The sequence below is a fragment of the Vulpes vulpes genome, chromosome 5 (genome assembly GCF_048418805.1).
Source record: "Vulpes vulpes isolate BD-2025 chromosome 5, VulVul3, whole genome shotgun sequence".
In the NCBI taxonomy this organism is placed as follows: Eukaryota; Metazoa; Chordata; class Mammalia; order Carnivora; family Canidae; genus Vulpes; species Vulpes vulpes.
In genome coordinates, this window is record NC_132784.1 from 140,449,267 (window position 1) to 140,475,952 (window position 26,686).

A 26,686-nucleotide genomic window follows, 5' to 3' on the forward strand; every position below is an offset into this window, starting at 1 on the left:
AGGAAAGGACAGGAGAGAGGTGGGGAGCGATAGTTTGGGGTCTCCGTTGTATCCATGGCATTCCCTTGTGCAGGGAACACAGCTGACCGCTGGTTTGTGGCAGCAGAGAGGGGTACCGGGGGACCTCGGCAGGACGCAGGCCGGTCAGCGGGTGTCACCAGGGAGCGCGGACAGTGCTGTGCAGGCGGAGAGGTGCCTGACAAGGCCTGGGCCATTGTGATGTGTCACAGGAGGTGATGCAACAGAAGGGCGGGGAGGGGGCAGCTTTCTCCCTGGAAGGAGAACCCCCGGGAGGGGAGCCAAGAGAGCAGCCCTGGGCCCTGGTGGGGTCATGCTGTCCACACCGTAGCGGCCAGCCAGGGGCTGCTCTCCCCTCTGCCAGCGCTCTGCTGCCTCGTGGGGGGAAATGAGCGGGAGGCCAAAGCCAAGAAGGGGTGCCAGGCTTTTCCGGGCTCAATCGGAAGAAGCCGGCGGCAGCGCCAATCTGCATGTCGCGCTCCCGGAGTGCGGAAGCCCCGACCCCAACGGGTACGTAGTAAGCTGCAGAGTCTCTTCCGTGGGATCTTAGGTTGTCCGGCCGGACGCCGCACGGGCTCTGCCTCCTTGGGAAACAACCCAATGCAGGCCTTTCTCCCTTTGAGAGAAAGTCATCTCCACACAGTGTCCTGGCAGGGTTCTCTTGATCGCGGGCCTTCCTGTGGCACCCTGCCCTCCTTCCAGCCAGGGACGCTTTCACTCATCACGGCCCACGGGGGCCAAGGGTTGTGGACCAGAAGCCACTTTTTATGCTTTACTATTTATTTTTAAAGATTTTATTCATTTAATTGAGAGGAAGTGCACAAGCAGGGGAAGCTGCAGAGGGAGAAGGAGCCGCAGACTCCCCACTGAGCAGGGAGCCCAACCCGGGGCTCGATCCCAGGTCCCCAAGATCATGACCTGGCCCGAAGGCAGATGCTTAACCATCAGAGCCCCCAGATGCCCTGGAAGCTACCTTTTAAAATGAATGAGCCACAGCAGCAGCCGCAAGATTACTATTTCACTTTATGAATTTACAGATTATTCCTGTTTTTACCTAGCTTGCCTGTTCTCTGTGATTTGCGGCGTTTAGCGCGACACACAGTTTGGGACTCTGGACACGGGGTACGTTTAGTGCCTCCTGGGTGGGAAGGGATTGCACGGTTAGTGGGCAGACATTTGGAGCCAATAACTGTGTCCTGTCGTCAGAGCAGGTGTGCACTGGCCGCCAGGAAGCAGCAGGAGGGCCAAAGGTGCCAGCCCCCCACCCCCACCCCCTGCACCTGCCCCCTCAGCCACCTGCTGGGAGAACAAAGAGGAGAAGTGACAGGACATCATGGGAGGGGTAACAGCCAAGCCCTTGCTCCGAACCAATGAGGGAGGGCCACAGAGTCTCCTGAAGTCTCCTGTCATCGTGGTGATGCGGGAAGACAGCTCCAGGCAGTCATAATCCAGGTGGCAAAGCAGCTGGGGGGCTCTGGAAAGCAGTGCCTGACAGCCAGGGTTTTATCAAAACACAGAAGTAACCTGTCCCGAATATGGGAATGTGGCCATCCTCCTCTCCTCCAGCAGCAGGAAGGCTCCGGGGCTGGCTATCCACCTTTGAATGACTCTCTTTAGGCAGGGGATGCCCCCCCCGCCCCCTCCCCCCGGTGACCAATAAATAATATTTACAGAGGATGTGTTTTCAAGATATACACCCCCTTCCACCCCAGCCGAGGGCAGAGCGGAGAGAACCTTCTGGGTTGTTAGCACAGCCCACCCACTCTGGGCACCAGTGGGCAGGGGCGCAGCTCCTCCATCCCCTGCCCTGGGCTGGGACTGGCTGGCTGGTCCGAGGCTCTTCTGTGGTTTGGTGCAGATCTGAGCTGCTCCTGACTACGCAGCTCAGGGCCACAGGGCGCAGAGTAGCTTGGTGCATCGCCTAAGTGGTCAGCTGACTCCAAAAATTCAACACAGGGTAATCTGTTTACTGTCATTTGTGCCTAAAACTAAAGAAAGAGCAAAATTTAAAGAAATGAACGTATCAAGAACTCAGTGAAGTCACTCCCAGACTTCCTTAGCACGTCTTCCTGGACCTGGAGCAGGGAATCGTACCTTTTGGTTAATGGGTCAGTTTAACAGGTCAGAAACAAAGCCCAAATTGCTGAGGTGACTTGACAAAGCTTTGCCTCTCCCCTGCCTTGTGATCCCTTTGGATCTGTTTTTTTTTTTTTTTTAAGATTTTATTTATTTATTCATGAGAGAGAGAGGCAGAGACACAGGCAGAGGGAGACGCAGGCTCCATGCAGGGAGCCCGACGCAGGACTCGATCTCAGGACCCCGGGGTCACACCGTGAGCCAAAGGCAGATGCTCAACCACCGAGCCCCCCAGGGGCCCTCTATCTGGTTTTTTAAAAAATATGTTTTGAGTGAGAAAAACAAAGTTTGCCAAACCAGAGGGCTTTTTCCAGAAGCTCCTAGTTTCCTGAGCTTCCTCAGCCTATATCTGAGCCTTTTTCTTTTTTTGCTTTAGAGAGTTGGGTGTGTGGAGGTTCTGTTTGCAAAGTTGTCTGGCAATGCACAGCCTCTGGGACCGAGCGGCCCGTCTCTCAGGAGCGCACCCGAACCAAATGCGCCCACGGCATGCCCAGTCCCGGCAGCGCTGTCACAGCCCGGGAAGCCCCGCGACACTGGGGCGGGCGCAGTGTTCACTCAGCAGGGCACCAAGCCCTAATGAGAGAGAGGACATCCACACATGGTTCTGCTTACCGCCGGCTCAAGGCCAGGCAGCCCAGTTCACTGGGGACAGAGGCCAGGACAGAGGTGACCTGTGGGGCAGAAAGCCCAGGGCCTGATGGGGACGCGCGGGCCTGCGGTGAGCTTCTGCTTGTTCTCGCTGAGGTGACACGGCTGTGCTCATCCTGCGAAGGCCCCCTACCGGGCAGCTGGGGCTGCTGTCCTCTTCTGCAGGGATGGGGACCCCAATAGAAAGTGAGGAGAAGTGTTACAATTCTTTAAAGCCCTTCCTCAGATAGTTGTTCCTTGTCCCAGTTCTTTCACTGAGTGCCTGATTTCTTCCTTTCTTGTGTTTTCTTTTCCTTATTTTATAAGCGAGCTCCACACCCAGTGTGGAGGCCAGCATGGGACTCGATCTCGTGACCCTGAGATCATGGCCTGAGCTGAGATCAGGAGTTGGACGCTCGACCGACTGAGCCACCCAGGCACCTCCCTTAATACGCAATTTCCATAGAATCAGACCCTCACCCCTTCTTCTGGAAGGATAACCCCTGTGTTGCGTCCTCCGTAGGCATCTATGCACACACGAGAAAGCCGGCACATGCACGACGCAGACGGCCCCGGAGCCGCACGGTGCGTGGCAGCAGGGGGCAGGATGTCTGGGTGCAGGCTCACCCGGATTCTGCAGCTCGGCGAGGCCGTGAATGGACCGCACACGCGGCCTCAGCCGGGCGCGTAGGCCCACGGTCAGGGAACGGGGGGCTGCGGCCCGCTAAGTCTTGCTCCTCCTCTCCTAGGCTGACCCGGTCCACGAAGATGGTCCTAAGCACCTTGTGGATCCTGACGCTCCTCCTCGTAGGTAAGTCACACGAGGTGAGGCTCAAGCCGGGCCCCGGACGTTTCTGAGTGGGGATGGGGCCCTCACCGCTTGAGGACATGCCAGGGAAGGCCGCGGAAGTGAACGCGTGTCACACTCACTCCTCCCGGGGTCTGAAGTGCAGGCCCCACGTGGGCCACGCTCAGGTGTCAGACGGCCGAGGTCCCACGTCACCACCCCTGACGCACGGGGAAATCACTCTTTAATATAGGACACCAGAGAGCCGGGGGCTCGGTCGGCAGAGTGTCTGCCTTCTGGCCGAGCCGTGATCTCAGGGTCGTGGGATCGAGCCCCACGTCAGGCTCTGCGCTCAGCGTGCAGTCTGCTTCAGATTCCCTGTCTCCCTGTCCCTCCGCCCCTTCCCGGTGTGAATGCACACGCGAGCGTGCTCTCTTTAACACACAAAACCTGGGGCGCCCGGGGGCTCCGTGGTTGAATGTCTGCCTCGGCCCAGGGCGTGACCCTGAGGTCCCGGGATCGAGTCCCACGTTGGGGTCCCCGCACAGAGCCTGCTTCTCCCTCTGCCTGTGTCTCTGCCTCTCTCTGGGTCCCTCATGAATAAATAAATAAAATCTTTAAAAGAAAATAAAGTTTTTGCCTATTATGTTCGGTGTTTGGACAATCCCCAGGGATGGCTTCAAGTTCCCCCCTTTCCCAGGGATTGCTGTGATTCCTCGTTGAGGGCTCCGGTCACTTGTTCACGTCGCTGTTTGCCACCTCATAGGTCAGTAGTGACCTGGCAGAGACGTCCCAGAGTCTGCAGAGAGACAATGAGTCCTCTCCAAGTCTTGACGCTGGGGCTCCCTTCAGGGCTGAGCCAGGCCTCCCACGCCCTTGCCTGGACCGCCACGTCTTGCTCACACGGAGCCCGCAGAGCCACCTGAGACGCAAGCCTGGATCCACTCCACCGTCCCTAATGAACACGCATCCGGTCTGGACCCGCACATTGCAGTCCTCTTTTGCTTCCAAGTTCTGTTCTCACCGGAGACTCCCCCTCTGACTTCTCCTTCCTGTGCTTTGGGGTCTGTCTGCCACTTGCCCACTCACTGTCCCTTGCCCAGGTGGGCAAAACCAATTTAGGCCCTTAAATTTTTAAAAAAGAAATGTTGTTTATTTATTTGAGAGAGAGAGAGAGAGAGAGAGAGCAGAGGGTGGGAGTGGGTGGAAGGAGAGGGAGACGCGGACTCCACGCAGGCGGCCTGTGGCGGGACTCGATCCCAGGACCTGGGCTGAAGGCAGGCACTTCGCCGGCCGAGCCAGCCACCCTGTCCTTAATCTTTGAGTGGACACCACAGCCTCCCAGGAAGGCCCTCTAGCCCCAGAGAGTGGGAACACCAGGCAGGCCAAACCTCCCCGTCTCCGTAGCTTGAGAACCAGTGTCCATCAGCTCCTGGCACGAGCCACGTAGGCTCCGATCCCCGCAGCCACTGCCACGGCACTGGAAACGGGGACGGCAGCGGGGGAGCAGGAACCCTTCTCTCTGCCCTCTGGTTGCTGTAAGTTTGGGGTTAGTTTTCAGAGTCCACGAAAAGTAGATCCTGTTCGTCTTTGGCAGCATACGGACATCTCAACGGAGAACTCGTTCAGCGCCCAGTGTTGCCATTTTCCCATATTGTCAGCCAAGGATCCGATATTCTTTTTACGAGCATAGGTACTGTTCATGCTCGGAGAAATTCTTGTTGATGCCTGTGAAACATCAGGCCGCCTGGCTGGCTCCGTCAGCGGAGCTCGCGACTCTGGATCTCGGCGTTGTGAGTTCGAGCCCACGGGGGTAGAGACGACTGAAAAATAAAAGTCTTTAGAAAGAACACATGTAGAGCATCGTACATGTTTGCAGACAAACCCTCTCATCAGAGTCGCTCTTTCTTTCACAGGACTTGGAAATCACAGGTGGCTTAAAGAAGCAGAGTTTCCTCAGAAATCCAGACACTTCTATGCTTTAGTTGCAGAATATGGTTCAAGGCTTTATAACTACCAGGTGAGGTTTTGTTGAACATTGTGTACGTCACTTGCTTAGAATTTAATATGCTCCCACTTGCAGTATGTGACCTTCGTCTTGCATGGAAACATCTAATAGGGACAACGTAGGGACCAGAGTCCTAGTCAGTGGTTCTATGGCTAAGAGACCCTACACATTCTGATCCCAGCAGGCTCCTGCCACAGACTGAATGTGAACCTCTGGTCTTCCCTGTTTCTCCCTTTTGCAATGAGGCCGTCCACCCTACAGCTGTCTTGTCCTTGTGTGTGCACAGCTTCACAGCTGCAGGAGCTTCAGGAAGAATTGTACCTGGGATCGCACCCATATCCGACTTAGGTGCTCTCTAGACGAGGTTTTGGACTTTTTTTGGTTCATGCTGGAATGAGCCAAGACTCTGGAGCCTGTTGGGATAGAATGGATGCATGTTGGAAGCACCAAGGACTTTATTTTGGAAGGCCAAGGTCAGAATGCCACAGACTGAATTTGGGTGTCGTCCCAGTTGAAAGCGAATCCCCAGGGGCCTTTGGGAAGTGAGGGGGTCACGCGGTGGAGCCTCGTGCCTGGGGTGAGCGCCCTGCAGGGGAGGCTCCAGAGAGCTCCCCGACGCCCTCTCCACCATGTGAGGACACAGAACGAAGACGCTCTCTGTGAACCAGGAAGCGGGTCTCCCCAGACAAGGATCCACCCACCTTGATCTCGGGTCCAGCCTCCAGGACTGAGGAATAGAATCCGGTTCTTCCTGAGACCCCCCCCCCCAGCCTAGATGTTCTGTTACAGCCACTGAACAGATGCAGAAAGCTCTCCAAGGAAGGCTTCAGCGCCCAGAATCCCGCAAGTAGCACTTTGTTGTGAGGCAGTGGCTGGTGCTCTGGACGGGACAGCTTCCCCTTCAGCTGGGAGCCAGCTCCGTCTACGTGGGCTTACACTGGGCCAGACAGCCGTGTCCTCCCTCCGGCCCACCCAGCTCTCCAGACAGCGTCTGCCTCCAAAGACCAGAGAAGAGAGGAATGACAGGGGCCAGATGAGCCACTGCTCTGTGGGAAGGACCCCACCCAGCCAGTGACCTTGCACCTGACCTCACGCTGCTTTCCTCCAGATCCTGCTTCTCAGCTCACTCGGCAACCCCTGTGTCTGGTCGTGTCCCTCCAGGGGGAGACCATGCTGTCGGGAGGACCGTCCCCTGGGAAGCTCGTAGGCTGATACCTGGAATGGATCCCAGTTGCAGGGATGCCATCTGCCCTGCATGTCCTGGGAATCTGAATAACGAGTGTCAGATCCCGGGTGAAAGGAGAGCCCCATGGAAACCCCACAAAGAGGGTCAGCCTGAGAGAGCCCCTGCACACGTGGCCCTCACATCAAAGACCAGGACCCAGGCCCACAGGAGCTGGGGCCGGAGAGTCCGATCACCTCCAGGAAAACAGAGACGAGAATTTCATGGGCAACAGAGGCCTCTGGTTACCGCCAATTTGGGATTAATGCCTATTACGATCGTACGGGTCAGCTTCACTAGGCTATGTGCCCAGATGTTTGGCCAAACACTAGTTCTAGATGTTGTTGTGAAGGTTTTTTTTATGTGATTAACATTACACCGATAGGCTTTGAGTAAAACAAATCATCCTCTGTGCCATGGGTGGGCCTCACCCAATCAGTGGAAGGTCTTAAGAGAAAAAGAGTGAGGTCCCCCAAACATGAGGAAACTCTGCCCCCAAATAGCCTTCGGACTTGGGCTGCAATACAAACCCTTCCCCGGGCCCCCGGCATGCCAGCCTCCCCGTAGATGCCAGACTCACCCGCCTCCTCAATCATGGGAGCCAGTTCCCTAAAATAAATCTCTCTCTCCCTGTCTCCCTCCCTCCCTCCCTCCTCTCCACACATCCTACTGGTTCTATTTCTCTGGAGAACCCTGACGAACCGCTCAAGAACTCCCCTGGCGGTTTGTCAGGGCTTTGACATTGGGCGTCCCCTCTGCCTACGACATTCTGGCCGGATCTTCAGGGGAGGCGCCTCCGTGACACCACTGGTGTTACCGGTTTCCACGCGGGAGGAAGCTGTGCCAGGATCCGCGCGGCGCTGACTCTGCCTTATTTCTAGGTGATTCCTTCCTTCCTTCCTTCCTTCCTTCCTTCCTTCCTTCCTTCCTTTCCTTTTCTTCCTTTCTTTTCTTTTCTTTTCTTTTCTTTTCTTTTCTTTTCTTTTCTTTTCTTTTCTTTTTTGGTAATTTCTTTATAGATCCCAAGCTACAGGCAATAGAAGCTGTTTTTATTCAGTTAACAATAGATCTTAAACAATGTTCCCTTCTCTTTAGATATAATTTTAGAACTACGGCATTTTATGCCTAATATTCCAGTGGATAGATAGAAATAAGTAACATATTTCATAATACTTGTTTCCAAACCATTGGACTGTTTGCAATTTTCCGATATCATCAACACAGATGTCTCTGTTGCCAAATCTTTTCAACCACGCTTAATTTTTTCATTCAGGATAAACTCCTACAAGAAGGATAAACGATTCCCAGTTTTTAGGTGACCTTTTTATACTGAATCTTAAAGACTTAATACTGCCCTTCGAGAAGTTAGCTGGGCCCTCTGCATCTTCCAGGGCAGGAAGCCGGTGTTAGTAACTCTGCATCTTAAATGATTATAGGGACACGAAATACATATTTCACTTTCTCCTCAAAATGAGCCTTTCTTAAGAGTATCACTAAATCCATTTATTAGGAAGCTGGCTTAGAACAATTAAGGAAATTAGTTGTGTGCCTGGGGCTCGAGTTCACACCCGGGTTCTGCCGAGAGAGGACTTGCCAGCGTGAACCGTGGGCCGCACATGCGGGGGAGCTGGTTGTACTGCCACACGGCGCCGGCCCGGCCACTGTCCCGTCACCCATCAGAGCTTCGGGTCGGTGACCGCACTGAGCTGCTCCCAACTGCAGCTGGTTTGCCTCGAGCGCCCTACAGGGCGCAGCCTGCAGCCATTAGGCCTCTAGGACCCACCTGCAAGGTGTGGGGCTCTTGCGGCAGATGTTAAGGGGAGAGAGAGGTAACAGCCTGGTGAGGCGATCCGAAGCCTCCTGCGGAGTCGGTGCCCCCCCCCCGCGTTCGGGGGCCGTGGTCTGGCAGACACCCCGCGCCTCCACGTCGCCCGGGAAGGCAAACCACGATGGTGCTCGCTTGGGACGCAGCACCTGCACTAAGAGTAAGACCACAGGGGCTGCCCGGGGGCTCAGCGGTGGAGCACCGGCCTTCAGCCCAGGTGACCTGACTGTGACCCCGGGCCCCGGGATCGAGTCCCGCGTGGGTCTCCGCGCATGGAGTCTGCGTCTCCCTCTGCCTGTGTCTCTGGCTCTCTCTGTGTCTCTGCATCTCTGTCTCATGAATAAATAAAATCTTAAAAAAAAAAGATCAGACAGAGAAGATTGGCGTGGTCCCCGTGCAGATTTGTGAAGTGTCTGAAATTGAGATTTCCATACTTTTAAGAGGAAAAGCATTTTTTAAAAAACATGACAGCAGTAAACGACACCGTGGCTCTGGCCACAGCTCGCTCTCCCGTCCCTCCTTGACCACTTCATCCTTCAGTTGATCGCAAATGCGGCTGACCTCAGACCCCAGAGAGTTCTGTGGGGAGGCCACAGCTGCGGGGCGGGACTCCCAGAGTTCTCAGGGAAGTCAGCGCTGCGGGCATCCATCCGCAGGCGCAGTGCAACGCAGCTTCTCCCACACCTTCGATTTTGGGTTTTTTTTTTAGCAGTATGCTTAGTGAGAATTTTGGTCATTCTGGCTTCCCTGTGCCTCCAATTTGGTCTCTGATTCTAGAACCTGACGTGGGGCCCACGGCTAACAACGTCCAGGCAGGGAAGGCTCACCTGCACGCCAGCCCACCACCCTGCACACGTGGTCACAAGGGGATGGGGATCGCACCTTCCAGCCTTCCATCCCCTTCTCCTTATACCTTTGACTTCCTTACTGGTTTATTGTCCTGTGGGTTTTCATACTGTATATGTTCCTACTGTGGAAGCCACTTGAAACCCTTTCTGGAGGAGAAGCCAAAATGAAATTAAAAAAACAATCCTGAGATTTTTTAATTTTCAAGGGACACCCACATGCATTTATCAGCAAATTAATGAGGGAGTATTTTCTACCCACCGTTTTAAGGCTAGAGTGGAAAGCAAGAGATGGAAGTTGAAAACGCTGCCCTTCCTGACAGGGAGCTTCCTCCAACAGAGACTAAAAACTAGAAATAAGTATCTCTCTCTCCCCTAAAAATAGGCTCCCAAATTCACGACCCTACAAAAGAAACACATTAAGGGGATCCTATACGGAGTTAAATTGCTTGGCAGATTTAAAACGAACAAACGAAATAGAACATGGGGCTCCTGGGAGGCTCAGTAGGTTAGGCATCCAACTCCTGACCTCAGCTCAGGTCATGATCTCAGGGTCCTGGGATCGGTCTTGCATCGGGCTCCGTGCTCAGCGGGGAGTCTGCTTGGGGTCCCCTCTCCCTCTGCACCTCCCCCCACGTGTGTGCTCTCTCTCTTTCTTTCTCTCTCTAAACAAAAATGACCCCCCGAAACCCAGCAGTGCCTTTTTACTGCACACCAGGCTGCACTGCTTTTGCCGCGGCGCCCTCCCTTGGGCCCTCTTGGGAGGCCCTCCCTGGTGGAGCGGAGCCACTTTGCGCAGCAAACGGGTAGGAAGGAGCCCCAGTGTCGGAGCCGAAGAGCAGACTGGTCAGCAGAGGAGGGCGGGGAGCGATTTCCCCGCGGCCCATGGGTGGTCCCTGCGGTGGGCTGAAGGGTGACCCTCGGAAGCTGGGTGCCCGGCCTGAGAACCTGTGATGTCGAAAGAGTCTCCTGAGATGCATTCAGGGCTCCTGAGATGAAACGGCCCGGATTTCCGAGGTGGGCCCTAGACCCGGTGATAGGAGTCCCCACCAGGGACCAGAGGGTAAGGCCGGGCGGCTGGGCAGAGACGGGGGCCAGGAGCCGGGAGAGCCCGGCCCCGTGAGGAACAGAGCCCTTCGTGGACTCCAGTTGTCACTGTCAGATTTCGTCCCCACGAAACCTGTTTACAGGAAGGCTGACAGGCACACAGGTGTGTTAGAGGTCACTTGGTGTCCACCTGTCATGCAGGGACATCAGGGTGGAAAAGTGATTTCATTCCCCTTTATGAATAAGAACACTCATTCTGCGTGAATAGGTAGGATGCAGAATGATGTGGGTCCTCTGGTTCTTTCCAGGCCCGACTCCGAATGCCGAAAGAGCAACTGGAGCTTTTAAAGTGAGTGAGATTTTCTGATTTGTGGGACTTTCTGGTGTGACTCCAGTGGCGGAATGTTCCTGTAACACTCTGAAACTAAAACCCACTTCTGTGGCTCATTCTTTAAGGGAATGTACACTGAGTGGTGCTTTCAAGATTATTTATGACTAAAAAACAATGAAAACCAGCTACATAAGAAAAATAAGCCAATGGTTAAGTACATTTGAGAACATGTAATGGAGAATTATGAAGCCTTCAAAATAACTATAATAATAAGTAATATATGTTTAATGATTATAATAAATAGTAATATATCTTGTGCCTGGGAAGTGCAGCAGGACACAGGATTATAAGCAGGATCTCTATTTTGTCACTAATTTTTTGCACAGAATAATGACTGTTATAATGAAACGTAACTGTTTATTTCATGAAGATCTTGTGTTTTCCAAACTCTGAACATGTAGTTTTACAAATTGGGAGGAAAGAATACGAGATGAGTAGTGCTTACGTTCTTCACCAAAAGGAAATGCCTGCTGGCTCGACACATTCTTATGCCACCCACCAGTCATTTTCAAGCTGTAAAAATAGCAGGAGCCATTCTGACACCTACTGTCAGCAGGAACAGGTGCCCCCACCGGGGCTGCGGCCTCCAGCCCCTCAGCCTCCCACCACCAGCCTCTAGCCACACTCCTTTCCAGAGCCTCTAGGACCTCGGGGCTCGGGATGACCCCCCTGCTCTGTACCCCACTGGAAATGCAGGCTGTTCCCTTTTGAACAAGGGAACAAGGTGACAGGTTGGGATTAGGCTTCATGCTGTGAGGTCCTGCAGCCTCGGGTCAGGGTGGCAGAGCCCCGAGGGAGGGACGAGGGATGGGCAAGGGCGAGCCCCACCTGCCTGCGGAGAGCACCCCCCAAGCTTTGGGGTGCATCCTGGAAGCTCCCCCTGAGTGTGCTTGCTTTTGTAGAGAGTGAGAGGTGGTGCTTTGGACGAAGGGCATCCTGAGTGCCCTCGCTCAAGACTTTGCCTACAACATAAAGCCCTTTGGCTCTTGCTCTGCTGCTCCCCAAGCCCAGCTGATGATGGGGGCTCACTTTCCCTCCTTTCACATTGGCGTCTCCATTTCCAGGAAGGAAAGCCAGACTTTGGAGAACAACTTCCGTGAAATTCTATTTTTAATTGAACAAATAGATGTTCTGAAGGCACTCCTTAGGGATACGCAGGAGGATCTGCACAGCTACAGCTGGAACACGGACCAGGATGAGGACCAGGACCCCATGGAGGCCACCGATGAGGTAGGGCGCCTGGGAGGGGCACATTCCGGGGCTTGCGGTCAAATCCAGGGCTGGCTGCTCTGTGGCTTTGTCCCCCTCCTCAACACTCCCTGACAGCAGCTTACCTCCATAAAGCTTGCCACAGAAACCCACTTTTTTTTTTTAATCATTTGTGTATCACAGAGAAGACCGTGTTCCAACTGACTTCCTCCCAAAATAAATAACCCGATTCCATTTTATTTTCCAGTAAAACAGAAGATCATTCAGAAATGCAGCCCCTAAATGTCTATACACAAATACTTAGAATATTTTTATTCAAGGACCGTCTGAAGCTAGTGCACTTGACCTGTCCATTCCCCATTGCACAGCACTGTGCTGGAGACCGAAGAGCTTGGCTTTGCTGCTTTTCTCGCTCTTCTGCACTAACTTCTCTTCTTCCCTTAATGTCCACGTTTAAAAAAGATTTTATTTATTTGAGGGAGAGAGAACAAATCTGGGACACTTGCTTTATAAAATCAGAACATCTTTAAGAAGCCAATATTAGGTGTGCCTGGGTGGCTGAGTTGGTGAAACATCTGCCTTCAGCTCAGATCACGATCTCAGGTCCTGGGATCCAGCCCCACATCGGGCTCCCTGTTCCGCCGGGAGTCTGGTTCTCCCTCTCCCTCTGCTGCTCCTCCAATTTGTGCTCTCTCTCTCAAATAAATAAATAAATAAATAAATAAATAAATAAATAATATGTATATGTATATATATATTTTTTAAAAGAAGCCCGCATTAACTCAAAGGATGGATACTTTCTAACAAGCATGAACTCCATGTAAACTGCCCGATTCCCAAATACCTACAGAACGATTAAGTCTTCAGGCAAGAATGAAGGGGGGTGCCCAGCAGGTGGCACACACAACCTCGTGTGATCTCCTCACTGCAGAGCATGATGGGGGCTTGTTAGGGATTCTGAAGGGGCCTTGGGTCCACCATGCCCCAACTTGGGGGTGTCTGGACACACCTCAGCTGCCCGGGAAGCAGCAATCCCACAGAGCTATGGAGGGCATTGGAAATCTGTGTGCCGTGGCTGGCTCTGTATAGCTCCCTAAATGTTCACTGCTGGTATTTTTGCAGATTATGACACTTAGTTCCACATCAACAAATTGTCAAAACTCATGCAGTTGGCCAAAATTGTTAACTGAAAACTCTTTCTAATACTTGTACAGGAAATGTCAAACTTGGTAAATTATGTCCTTAAAAAGTTGAGAGAGGACCAAGTCCAGATGGCCGACTATGCGCTTAAATCAGCAGGTGAGTAAAAGCTGAAGAGTTAACGCTTCCAAAGTGTCCTGATTCTCCATATGATTTTATTTTATATATTTTTTATTTTTTTAAAGATTTTTTATTTTTTATTGTTAAGTCATCTCTACACCCAATGTGGGGCTCAAAGTCACAACCCCAAGATCAAGAGTTGCATTTTTACCAACGGAGCCAGCCACGTGCCCCCTCTCTATTTTTTTTATTAAGAAAACATACTTATGTATTCAATAACTTGAGAAGAAGCCAAAATTCACAAATCTAGACAATGAGGAAGAGAATGGAAATGTTTGTAGTTAATTGTTTTCGGGGTGCAAATCTTGGAAGAAGCAAAACTGGGCATCTTCATTAGCATGCATTGAAAGGACCACAAAGGGGGGCGCCTGGGTGTCTCGGTGGGTGAAGTGTCTGCTTTTAGCTCAGGTCATGTTCTCAGGGTCCCGAGATCCAGCTTGCATCGGGGAGCCTGCTTCTCCCTCTCCCTCTGCTCCTCCCCTGCTCGTGCTCACTTTCTCTCAAATAAATCAATAAGTGCTTTAAAAAAAAGAAAAGAAAAAAAGGACCACAAAGGAAGCTGTCATGCCACAATGAGGTTGGGAATGCAGAAAATAGGACAAGCGATACAAAAGTTAGAACATTTTATATTTTATATTCTAAAATGACTGCTAATGACTAATCTAAATGTATTATCAGTGATTAAATGATAATGTTAAAAGACTACATTCTTAAAGTCTTCCAATTGAACTTAATTCTTAAGTGCTTACACTAAGAAACATTAACCTTAATATTCCCTATCTGCCTGTGATAGTCCGTACATGACATGTGCTCAGTGAGCAAGAGGGGGAAAATATAAAACAAACGCAGTAATGCTGATTTTTACCAATCGACAAAGCCAGATTTATACTGGGACAATAAAGTTGTGCCTTGTGTAAAATCGAGAGCATTTGGACTAGAATGATTATTCAGTTGTGTGTGTGCACGTGTGCATGCACACAGGTTGAGAGAGGCCCAGCAAGAGAATAGACCTGCCTGCATCCGAATTTCCTGAAGCATGGGGAGAATTAGCACTGAAATAAGACTTGGGGAGGTGAGAGGCACCTGGGTGGCACAGTCAGTTAAGCATCCGACTCCTGGTTTCAGTTTAGATCATGACCTCAGGGTCCTGGGATCGAGCCCATGTTGGGCTCTGTGCTCAGCATGGAGTCTGCTTGAGATTCTCTCTCCCTCTCCCTCTGCCTTTCCTGCTCATGCTCTCTCTCTCAAATAAAGAAATAAAATTTAAAAAGGGGGGGGCAGCCCTGGTGGCTTAGCATTTTAGCGCTGCCTTTGGACTGGGGTATGATCCTGGAGACGGGAGATGGGGTCCCATGTCGGGCTCCCTGCATGGAGCCTGCTTCTCCCTCTGCCTGTGTCTCTGCCTCTCTCTCTCTGTGTCTCTCATGAATAAATAAATAAAATCTTACCAAAAGAAAAAAAAAAAGACATGGGGAGATGAACCAGGCAGAGAATCCTTTTTTTTTTTTTTAATACTGGCATTTAGATAAACCCTTTTTATGCTTTCTTTCCTCTTTCCTCTTCATTATTTTTTTATTTTTAAAGATTTTATTTTTTTATTTATGAGAGGCACAGAATGAGAGAGAGACAGAGGCGGAGACACAGGCAGAGGGAGAAGCAGGCTCCACGCAGGAAGCCCGATGCGGGACTCGATCCTGGAACTCCAGGATCACACCCTGGGCCAAAGGCAGGCCCTAAACTGCTGAGCCCCCCAGGGATCCCTCCTCCTCTTTATTGAATGCATTTATAGCTTCCATTTCGAAAAATTCACAATGACAAATGCAAATCCAGCAATAGTCCATGTAGAACAAGGACGAGCAGAACATGTTATGGTTTCTTAGTAAATGCGAGCATGAAGTGCGTTGCCAGCTTCTGGTTGGACCAACGTGGAGAGAGCCCATGCCAGCTTCTCCCCTCACTGATTACATACAACTGAAAAATTTGGACAAAACCAAGAATTGCCTGCTTATATGACTGAGCCACCCAGGCACTCTTGACATTGTTTTTTATGCTTTTTTTTTTTTTTTTTGCTTTTAAGTAGGTTGGGCTGACATAATAGTCTCATCACATGAGCTGTTAAAATATGGTCTGTAAGTCTGATTAGGTAATAAACACAATACACATAAAATTTCCACCTCTGAATCAATTGTTCAGTTCAGAACTGAATCAATACCAGTTTCAGAAATGTTGTGAAACCTCAAGGAACAAGCATGGTTTTCTCAAAGAGACAAAATCTCAGTGGTAATGAGAGCGGGAAGCCATACTTTCCCTACTGTTCCCCAGTGTGAACTTCACCTTACTTGCAATTTGCCTGGGAATACTTTTCTAACAACGCTATGAAAATATAACTGATGTTGACTGGGTGACGGGCACTGAGGGGGGCACTTGACGGGATGAACACTGGGTATAATTCTATATGTTGGCAAATTGAACACCAATAAAAAATAAATTTATAAAAAAATGTATAACTGATGTGTTTGGAGACGTGTAATTCTCAATTTTGAAAGTTATTTTATCTTTTTAGGGGCCTCTATTGTGGAAGCTGGGACCTCAGAAAGTTACAAAAATAATAAAGCAAAACTTTACTGGCATGGGATTGGGTTCTTAACTTATGAGATGCCTCCAGATATTATCCTCCAGGTAAAAGTTAGACCCAGAGGAATCTATTTATACTTGAAGATTTTGTTCCTGTTAAGTGTCATGAAAATATTAACACCCAAAATGGAGACCAATCTGAACTTGTCACAGAACCTGAAACCATGTCTATGCATTTTATTTTATTTTTTAATATTTTTTTAGAGACAGTGGGGGCAGGGAGGAGGGCAGAGGGAGAGGGGGAGATAATCTCCAGCAGACTCCCCGTTGAGCATGGGGCCGGATGTGGGACTCGATCTCACAACCCTGAGACCTGAGCCGAAATCAAGAGTCAGATTTTTAACCGACTGAGCCACCCAGGCATCCCCTACTTGCGTTTTAATAGTCATCAAACTATAGAAATTATTTCTTATTTTATGAGCAGTAATCTATGATTGATTAATTTGTAATTGTTTTTATTATTTTAAAGTCACTAAACTAGATGATTTACTACTTAAATAGAATGCTGCGTTCTATATCTTCTCCTTGAGTTGATTCTGTGGCCGCCCCTTTTTTGTTGAAAACTTCAGTCTTCTAACAAACGTTATCTCAAGGTACATGCCCCTCGGTGCAGGCACTGCTGCACGCTGTTCGGGCTACACATTCCTACAGAGTCCAAGTATAACAGGATAAATTTCCAAGTAAGATTCCCGTGAAAACATCTGAGTTCAACTTAGAAGGCTCTAGGGAGACTTCAACAGCTGGTAGCGCTTGATCTTAACTACAATCTACAAACCTGGAGTCAGTTTCCAAGGTAGGACTACCTCCAGGAGCAATTGTACAGATTTCATTCCAGACTCTGGATCTAGAAAATGGTACATTTTTTCTTCCTTACCACCCCACCACCACCACCATCACCTCTATCACTGTCTTTGCCACTGGCACGCCCTCAGCACTCATGCCAACTGGCTGCCTTCTAGACATACAGACTAGTTAGAGTAATAAAAGAAAATACATAATAAATAAATTATGCAATCGTATTATAGATAATCCTATAATAAAGGGCTTTGAGTGATAGAAGCACAGTGTGCCCTGGGAAAACAAGCAAACCCCTGGATATCTGGGCAGTTTTCCTTCATACCATAGGCATAAGCGAGATCTGCGGTCAGTAGTGATTTGCTGACCAATGGTGCAGCGTGGATTTATACAAGACAAGAGATTAACCTGGTGTTTCCTTTCCAGCCGGACGTCCACCCTGGGAAGTGCTGGGCCTTCCCAGGTTCCCAGGGTCACGCCCTGATCAAGCTTGCCAGGAAGATCGTGCCAACCGCCGTTACCATGGAGCACATCTCGGAGAAGGTGTCTCCCTCAGGGAACATCTCCAGCGCACCCAAGGAATTTTCTGTCTATGTGAGAGGCACTCGAAATCCGTGTTCAGCGTGGGTTGTGCTAGGAGGGGGTTGGTTAGGAATCACACGCTGGGATGTCACCTGAGCCATGTGGCTAACCATGTTTGTCACTCTGAGAAGGTTATTTCCTTCCAGAACCTCAGCTTTGCCATCTACAAAGAGAGAGGGTTGGACCAGATAATTTCTCTTACTCTTTTTTTTTTTTTTTACTTTTACCAAAGCTATATGCACACAATTAAAAAATCAACATGCTCATATGCCGATAATGAAACATTTTTTTTTTCTTGTGCCAGGGTTTACACCCCAGCTTCTCTGGAAACTTCTACTTGCCACAGTTTTAGCTGCTCATTTGGGTACTTGCCTTCATATTTGCTTTTACCATTACTTCTTTTTTTAAAAGTCATCTCCATGCCTAACATGGGGCTCGAACTCACCACCCCAAAATCGAGAGTCACATGCTCTACTGACTGAGCCAGTCAGGTGCCCCTACTTTTACTTTTTGATTTTTCAGTTTCGATTATAATCCACTGACTTCCTCTGATGAAAAATGAAGATTAGTCCTCTTCTACAGCTCTCATTCTCATTCTCCTCCCAATTTGGGGGTCTGTCTTTTCTTTAAAAAACAAATGTACTGAGATGCCATTCACACATCAGCAGTTCACTTCCTTAAAGTGTTCACTTCTGCGGCTTTTAGTATATTCACAGACTTGTGTATCCATCACCACAATCAACGTTAGAACATTTTTATTCCTTCCAAAGGAAGACTTGCAGTCCTTCGTTGTCAGCTGTCATCTCCAACCCCTGGCACCACTGACGTGCTTTGTCTCTGCAAAGTCGCCTACTCTGGACATTTCAATATAGGTGGGATTGTATAATACGTGGTCCGCTGTGAGCGGCTCTTTCCATTTAGCATCATGTTGTTGGGGTTCACCTGTGTTATATAACGTGTCACTACTTCATTTTTTAAATTGCTGAATAATAGGAGCATCTGGGTGGCCCAGTCTGGTGAGCATCCGTTCTTGGTTTCAGCTCAGTCATGATTGCAGGGTTCTGGGATGGAGCCAGGTGCCGGGTTCTGGGTGCAGTGCGACGTCTGCTTAAGACTCTGCCTCTCCCTCCCTGTCTCTATCTCTCATTCTCTCAAATATATAAATAAATCTTGAAAAAATATTTTAAACATTGAAAAAATAACAATAAATAAATTGCTGAATAATAATTCGTTGTGTGGCTAGACATGTTTTATCCATCCACTCATCAGCGGAAGGGCATTTGAATTGTTTCCCCCATTTTTACCATTATGAATAGTGCCCTGAGAGCATTCGTCTTAGTGTGGACACTGGTGTTCCTTTCTCTCGGGTCTGAACCTGGAGGGGGAATTACTGGGTCACGCGGTAAATCTGCGTTTCAGGGTGGGGACCCTGGTAGATGCCACATCTTCCTTTGAATCAATATGCGACGTTTCCACTTACAGTGTGAGTGGTGCTGTTCTCACCGAACCATAGAGTTCATGGAAATACTGTTTTCTTTGTGTATGATTTCCGATGTTCCTGAGGATAACAAATGCCTCATTTTAATTTCATTTGCTTACTTTTCTATATTCCAATCACAGAGCAATCCCCACCCCTCTTTTTCAGAACGGTAAAAATCCTGCCATCATGTTCCTTCATGTCAGGCACTTTCCAAGTTTGTTCTTTATTTTTTTATTTTTTTAAAGATGTCGCTCTGCGCCACTCTGCCCCACGGCTCAGATCTGACCAGAACTTCACGTCTGCATCTGGGGATTTGACTTAATCACCTAACCTATTATATAAAAAATATTTTCTAATTTCCTTTCTTTGTTTTTTGCTCCACCTTCTGAAAGATTTTTGTCAAATTTTATCTTAACCCATAATGTTGAATTTTTCATTTCCACTGTTGTGATTATTCTTAGACCTTTTTTTTTTTTCCTGTAAATAACTCCTTTCTTTAGGGTCTAAGTTTCTTCCTTCATGGATGCAATATCTTCTCTTAAGCTTCAGAAGATATTAGTGGATATTAATTAGTCGTGTTGCATTTATCTTCTGCTCTCTGTCGTGTCTTCATCCCCAAATATCACTTTTTCTATTTGTTGAAAAGTGCTTTTCTCTCCTGGCTGCTGATGCTTTTCTGTTGCATTTAGGAGCCAAAGGGTAAAAAGTCAGCTGAAAGCTCCCCATGCAAGGTGCTGGCTACTGACAGTGAGGCACTTGGGTGGATATTCTGTTTGGACTGTTTCTTCCGGAGCCCCAGAGTGTGATACGGGGCAGGTTGACCCTTGAGGAATTCTGCAACCTTGTGCTCAGGAGATTGCAGCTTTGCCATCATCCATGGGGAGAATAGGTTCATGCACCTGTCCCTGCAACTCTGTGCCTGGCCTCCTGCCCTGGCCCTGCCTCTGCCCATTCTGGGAACTTGTGATGGCAGGTGTAGACATGCTACTGGTCCCCCTCCAGCCAGGGCAGTCCACCCACCCATCGGCTATCTCCAGACTTCATTTTAGGTGTTCCCTGTTGCTTTATGCCTTTCTCCAACTCCTTGTTGGCCCTATCTGGATGGGAGGCTTGGAGTTAAAATGTGGGTGCCCACCCTGCTTTGTGCACCGTTTGAACACTTGTAGGTGTCATGATTCTGGGTTACAGGACAGAAAGGAAACCACTGTCCTTCGATGCGAGCCTGATGCTCTCCCCAGTAGGGGTCTGATGACACCTACAGCTGACACGGGTTGGATTTGAGTAGCTGGAACCCTCTCTCAGAGAGGCACACCCAGGTGCTCATTACAGAGGAATTATGGGTGACCCTTCAGGCAATAAAATTCATTTCTCTGTCTTTTTAAATATTTTATTTACCCATTTTTTGGAGAGAGAGAGACAGCAAGCAAGCACAAGCAGTGGGGAGGGGCAGAGGGAGAAGCAGGCTCTCTGTGAGGAGCCCAGTGTGGGACTCCATCCCAAGACTCCAGGATCATGACCTGAGCTGAAGGTCAACGCTCAACCACTGAGCCACCCAGGTGCCCCTTATGCGTGTATGTTTTTTAAAGATTTTATTTACTTATTTATTTGAGAGAGAGAGAAAGAGAGTAGGGTGGGGGCAGTGGGGGAGAGGAACAAGCAGACTCCATGCTGAGTGCAGAGCATGACCCTGAGATCACGACCTGATCCAAAAACAAGAGTCGGCCGCTTAACCAACTGAGCTACCTTGGCGCCACTCATTTGGTGTTTATTTAATTCAAGGTATGCCAACTGCAAATTCCGTCATTGAGCCAGAGTGAATGGTGGGATTTCCTCTAGTTCCCTGTCTTATCTATCATCTATCTCTATCTACCTATGTATCTATCATCTACGTATCTATCATCCATCGGTCAATTGATCAATCTATCTACCTATTGTCTATCTATCTGGTCAGACCTGTGGTCAGCCTCTTCTCACCTCACAAGCCCCTGAGTTAAACACCTGTTGGGTGCCAGGGCAGCACCAGCACCTGGCACAGCACCATGGCCCTGGCGGACACCCAAAGATGTCTTGTGAACTGTTACTACCTGGACAGACGCCAGGCTCTGTTTATTGAACCAAGCATGCACTCATGAGAACCCCCTTGTCTGTTGCTTTCCTTTGCAGGGCATCTCGAAACAGTGTGAGGGAGAAGAGATTTTCCTAGGTCAGTTCGTGTATAACAAAACAGGAAGCACTGTTCAGACATTCGAGCTCCAGGTAATGAGAGCCCTGGGAAAACACACGGTGTAAGGAAGTCCATTCCCGGGAGGTGTCCTTGGGTGTTGTGGATGCAAAGTGTTGTGTCAGGATGATTATGACAAAATTGCAAGCTAAGGAAGGCTTGGCTAAAGTTCAATTTTAGCTCCACATGCTGCATGGATTTTAATGCCGAAAAAAACAGGCAAATACCAGAGTGGGTTCTAAGCCAGATTCTTCCTCATTTGCTATCATGTTTTTGTTTTGTTTTGTTTTGTTTTACTATATTTATTTTCTCAGTCCTTCTCTTACCTGTTGGGCTCCCTTGATACTATTGGGTTTGGTGTTTCTATGTCACCTCCCATGGAGATGGTTGAGGCAGACAGGAACTCAGGAAGAGAAAATAAATATCAGACAATATGAGTAAAAACTCTCTTCCTGACATTGGGGAGTGTGAGGAAGAGAAAATGAGGGGAAAAAATACCACCTGTTAACATCAAAATCCCTGAAAGCCATTAAAGTATATGAAATATGTTTTCATTATTTGTCACTAGCCACAGGAAGATTTAGAAGGCATTGATTACCAGGTAAAAATAAGTGTGTTCTGTATAATATGCTGAGATAATCCAAGCTGAGAACAATATATGTGTTAGAAATGAATGAACCTAATGAACGCACAGAGTTTCATACATGATTATTCATCCATTCCTCTCTCACTCCCACCTAGGAGCGCTGTAGGGCGGGGAAGTGGGGGGGGGAGCACTTAGTGTCCAGATCGCCACATTTTCTCCCACCTCGCTATCGTCCTTCTTACGAGCCCTGTACTTACAGGCTTATTTTCCCATCCATTAGACTGGGTGGTTTTTTTTTTTTTTTAAGATTTTATTTATTTATTCATGAGAGACAGAGAGAGAAAGAGGCAAAGACACAGGCAGAGGGAGAAGCAGGCTCCCTCTGGAGGAGCCCGATGTAGGACTCAATCCTGGGACCCCAGGGTCACGCCCTGAGCTGAAGGGAGATGCCCAACCACTGAGCCCCCCAGGTACCCACTTTGGGATTCTTTGAGAGGGATTTCTGTATAAGGCATTCATTTGTATCTTCTCTTTGTTTTCAGCATGATGTTTTTGAATCCTTATTATGTGTAAAACTGAAAATCCTCAGCAACTGGGGACACCCGAAATACACGTGTTTATATAGATTCAGAGTCCATGGAACCCCAGGAGAATACCCCTAGAGGACCCCCAGCAGACGGCCATGACCACAGGTCCAGAATATGGGACTGTTCTTATTCCTTTAGGTTCATCGCACCCATAGGAATTGAAACGGGAGTGGGAGGGAAAACTCAAAGTGGTTCATACCTGCCAATAAAATGTGAATGAGTTTTACTAGTAAAAAATAGAATAAGTGCAATGTTCTTGTGGTACTTTAGCTTTTGAGGATGAATCAGGTGAAAGCACTGAAAAGAGAGCATTTGGAAGAAGCTGGTATGACTCTACAGTCTCTCAGACTAGCATCTCTGCCTTCATTACTCATGCAACCCTAACTACCAGGCACGGATGGCATGGATGCCCACCACTACTGTCGTGCCATATACGTATACGTAACAGTCATCTAGCAGTGACTGCAGGCACCCGTCAATGCAAGCAGGTAAGCCTAAGAAATTAGAGGTAAAAATCAGAGAGGAATCTGACCATGTGACTTGCAGATGGCTTGGTGAATTTCTTGACATGCAGTAAAATCAATGAAGGAATAGGTTACAAACAAGGAGAAACCACAGGAAATTAGTGTACAAAATTATGATATGGAAATTGACTTCATTCATAAATACAAACAACAACCAGTTAGAGGATACAATTTACAAAAGCTGTAACAAAGATTTCAAAAAGTAATAAGGGGCCTCTGAGAGGCTCAATTGGTTAAATGTCTGACTTTTGATTTTGGCTCAGGTATGATCTCAGGGCCATGGTATCGAGCCCTCCATCAGGCTCCATGCTCAGCGGGGAGTCTGCTTGAGATTCTCTCTCCTTCCATCCCTCCCCCTCCCTCTCTTTCTCTCTTTCTCTGAAATAAGTAAATAAATCTTTAAAAAAAATAAAATAAATTGGGACTGTACAGTTACCTGTACAGTAGTCCCGATTCTCCTTGGGGGACATGTTCTTGGACCTTCAGTGCATGCCTGAATCTGTGGATAGTCCTGAGCCCTATATATACTATATTTTCCCCTCTATACACATACATATGATAAAGTTTAATTTATAAATTAGGACAGTAATAGATCAACAGTAATAACTAACAACAACATAGAATAAGTGTAATAATACATGGTAATAAAACTATGTGAATGTGGTCTCCCTCACACATCATCCTTCCTGGGATGATTGAGAGGATGAGAAGCCCACATGAGGGGATGAAAGGTGAGTTGTGCAGGCTTGTGACCTAGGGTTAGACTGTACTGACCTCCTGACAGCACATCAGAAGGGGCATCACCTACTTCAGGACCACAGTTGACCCTGGGAACCTAGAACCTGGGATAAAGGGAGTCCATCACAAAGAAACCCCCAAACATCGATGGATCACTAAATCTCCAGTAAATGGAAAAACCTATCTGTTCTGAGGATATGAGACCTCCACTATTGAGATGTCAAATCTCCCTAAGTTAACCTATACAATCAATCTGATCTCAGTGAAACAGTGGGAAAAAAATTGTATTTATGAGATGATGATGGGATCTTATTTGGATTTATTGCTAAACACAATAGGTGGCTGTGTATTCTTATTGCTTAGATTTGTATATTTAGACTCATGCATTTATATAATATACACTTACATATTTTATATTTACATTTATGTATTTAAGTTTTTACTTACAGGTGAAATAGAATATATTTGCCATATGTCTCAAAATTATATGTGAAGAGGACAAGTATTGACGGATTGATGAAACAGACTGGCCGTGACATGGTCATTGACGTTTGGTGCTGGTCCACGAGGGTTCACTTACACTATTCTGCCTAGATTTAGTATCCGTATTTGATATTTTCAGTTTTAGAAAGTTTTTTAAAAGATTAAAACACATTTATACCTAGCAAACCAAAAGAGCTGTGTTTTGAACCAACTGATTGTAAAGTTCCTGTGGAAATAGAAACTTGGTAGGAAGCCAGGAAACCTTTGAAAGTAAGAGAATCAACAGAAGTACCTCTCTACCATAGTGATTTATAAGAAGAAAGATAAGTAGGACGTGGGACGTCCTTCCCCTCTGGCTCAGGGCTCCTTGAAGCCCTTGCAATTCACTAAGTGACGGGAGTCATAGGGTGTCTCTTGTTGTGCTAATGAGACGACCTTGGGAAAGCACTTTGGTTGCCAGGGAGCCAACCAGGATTAGAGGTTTCACATTTTCAGCCCCACCCTAAATTTCCAGGGAAGGGATGGAGGCTGGGATCAGCCACCCAAAGCCAAGGATTACATCAGTCATGCTTACTTAATGAAGCTTGTGCAAAAATCCGACAGGTTGGGTTTGAAGAGCTTCCAGGTTGGTGAATGCAGAGATTTGGGGGTGAGTGGTGGTCTGGGGAGCAGGTTTAGGGGTAGGGCCTAGTGTAGTCGTATGTGTAGGGTTAGGGATATGGGTATGGTCGGGGTTAGTGTTAGATAGAGTGTAGGTTTTGAGGTAGGGTTAGGGTTCAGGTTCCAGTTAGGGCTTGGGTTCGGGTTGGGGTTAGAGTTAGGGTTATGATTAGGGTTCGGGTTTAGGGTTTGCGTTAGGTTTAGGGTTTTGATTAGCGTTAGGGTTTGGGTAGGGATAGGGGTTAGATTTATGGTTAGGGTTAGAGTTGGCATTAGAGTTCGGTTGTATGTGTTAGGGGCTTGGGGATTGTGTTTGGCTTTTGGTTTGATAGGTGTAGGTTTAGGTTTAAGGTAAGGTTAGTATTAAAGGCTTAGGGTTATTGTCTGAGTTTGGGTCTTGGCATGTGCCTGGCACTGGGTTAGGGTTAGGGTTAGGGTTATTGTCTGGTATACAGGTAGAGTTTGGATCTGGTCATGTGCCTGCCACTGGGATTCATCTCCAATGGGTTAGTTTTAAGTGTTTTGTTTAGGTTTTGGGTAGCACACGTGCTTGACATCCATCCATTCAGAGGCCTCTGCAGACAATCCAACTCCAGTCTTCTGCTGGGGTGAGAATAGCCATGGCAGGCATCTCCTGAGCTGGGATAAGGAGGAGATTTGTGGCTCTAAATACTGTTTATTTGAATTTTCAGTTTCATTTGTTTTTATCTGTTGTGCGCACCCGTTTCATCAATTCTAACAATTGTTATTTTAAAGTTTTACTTGAATTCCCGTTTGTTAACACAGTATAATATAGTTTCAGGTGTACCACATAGTGATTCAACCCTTGGCTACAACGTCTGGTACTTGTCACAGGTGCCCTCCGTCAACTCATCTCCCATTTCCCCATCCCCCCGCCTTCCTCTGGTATTTATTAGTTTATTCTCTACGGTTAAGAGTGTGTTTCTTGGTTGGCTTCTCTCACCCCCCCTTTGCCAGTTTGTTTTGTTTCTTAAAATCCACATATGAATGAGATCATATGGTATTTATCTTTCTCTGACTGACTTAATTCAGTTAGCATAATTCATTTTATGTTGCAAATGGCATCGTTTCATTTTTTTCTGATGACCGAGTGAGGTTGCAGCGTGTGTATTTACCACATCTTCTCTACCCATTCATCTGCCGATGGACATCTGGACTGTGCCCACAGTTTGGCTGTTGTTGATAACGCTGCTACAAACACTGGGCTGCGTGTCCCCCTTCCAATCTGTACTTTTGTTTTTAAGATTTTATTTATTCATGAGAGACACACAGAGAGAAAGAGACAGAGACACAGGCAGAGGGAGAAGCAGGCTCCATGCAGGGAACCCGATGTGGGACTCGATCCTGGGACCCCGGAATCATACCCTGGGCTGAAGGCGGCACTAAATCTCTGAGCCACCCCGGCTGCCCCTCAAATCTGTACTTTTGTATCCTCTTGGTAAATACCTCGCTGTGCAATTTTGGAATCATAGGGTAGCTCTATTTTTAACTTCTTGAGGCCCCTCCACACCGATCTCCACAGTGGCCACACCTTTTCGCATTCCCACCAGGAGTGTGAGGGGGCTCCCCCTTCTCCCCAGCCTCACCAACACCTGTTGTTTCTTGTGTTGTTAATTTTAGCCATTCTGACGGCTGTCAGGTGACATCTCATTGTGGTTTGGGTTTGCATTTCCCTGATGATGGGTGATGCTGAGTGTCTTTCCGTGTGTCTGGCGGCCATCTGGATGTCTTGTCAGAGACAAAGACCATTCATGTGTTCTGCCCATTTTCGGTTGGATAATTTGTGTTTAGGATGCTGAGATTTATATTTGCTTTATGTATTTTGGATACTTTTTTTAAAAAGATTTTATTTATTTATTCATGAGATAGAGAGAGAGGCAGAGACACAGGAGGAGGGAGAAGCAGGCCCCATGCAGGGAGCCCGATGCGGGACTGGATCC

At 48.2% G+C, this 26,686-nt stretch overlaps 1 protein-coding gene across 1 annotated transcript; it reads left to right on the top strand.

Annotated features, from left to right (window-relative positions):
* Nucleotides 1-406: 406 nt before the first annotated feature.
* On the top strand, nucleotides 407-22,395 carry SUN3 (Sad1 and UNC84 domain containing 3). Its single transcript, XM_026006639.1, has 10 exons — nucleotides 407-528; nucleotides 3,531-3,592; nucleotides 5,485-5,588; nucleotides 10,824-10,864; nucleotides 11,971-12,136; nucleotides 13,330-13,414; nucleotides 15,999-16,114; nucleotides 17,291-17,458; nucleotides 21,090-21,182; nucleotides 22,276-22,395. The coding sequence occupies exons 1-10, from the start codon at nucleotides 407-409 to the stop codon at nucleotides 22,393-22,395; spliced, it is 1,077 nt and encodes a 358-aa protein (XP_025862424.1).
* Nucleotides 22,396-26,686: the final 4,291 nt, after the last annotated feature.

Bases quoted from the DNA above. Each gene is read 5' to 3' on its own strand.
- SUN3 (XM_026006639.1), top strand. From the start codon at position 407: ATGAGCGGGAGGCCAAAGCCAAGAAGGGGTGCCAGGCTTTTCCGGGCT. The intron at 5,589-10,823 runs GTGAGGTTTTGT...GGTTCTTTCCAG, and splicing joins CAAGGCTTTATAACTACCAG to GCCCGACTCCGAATGCCGAA. The intron at 12,137-13,329 runs GTAGGGCGCCTG...ATACTTGTACAG, and splicing joins CCATGGAGGCCACCGATGAG to GAAATGTCAAACTTGGTAAA.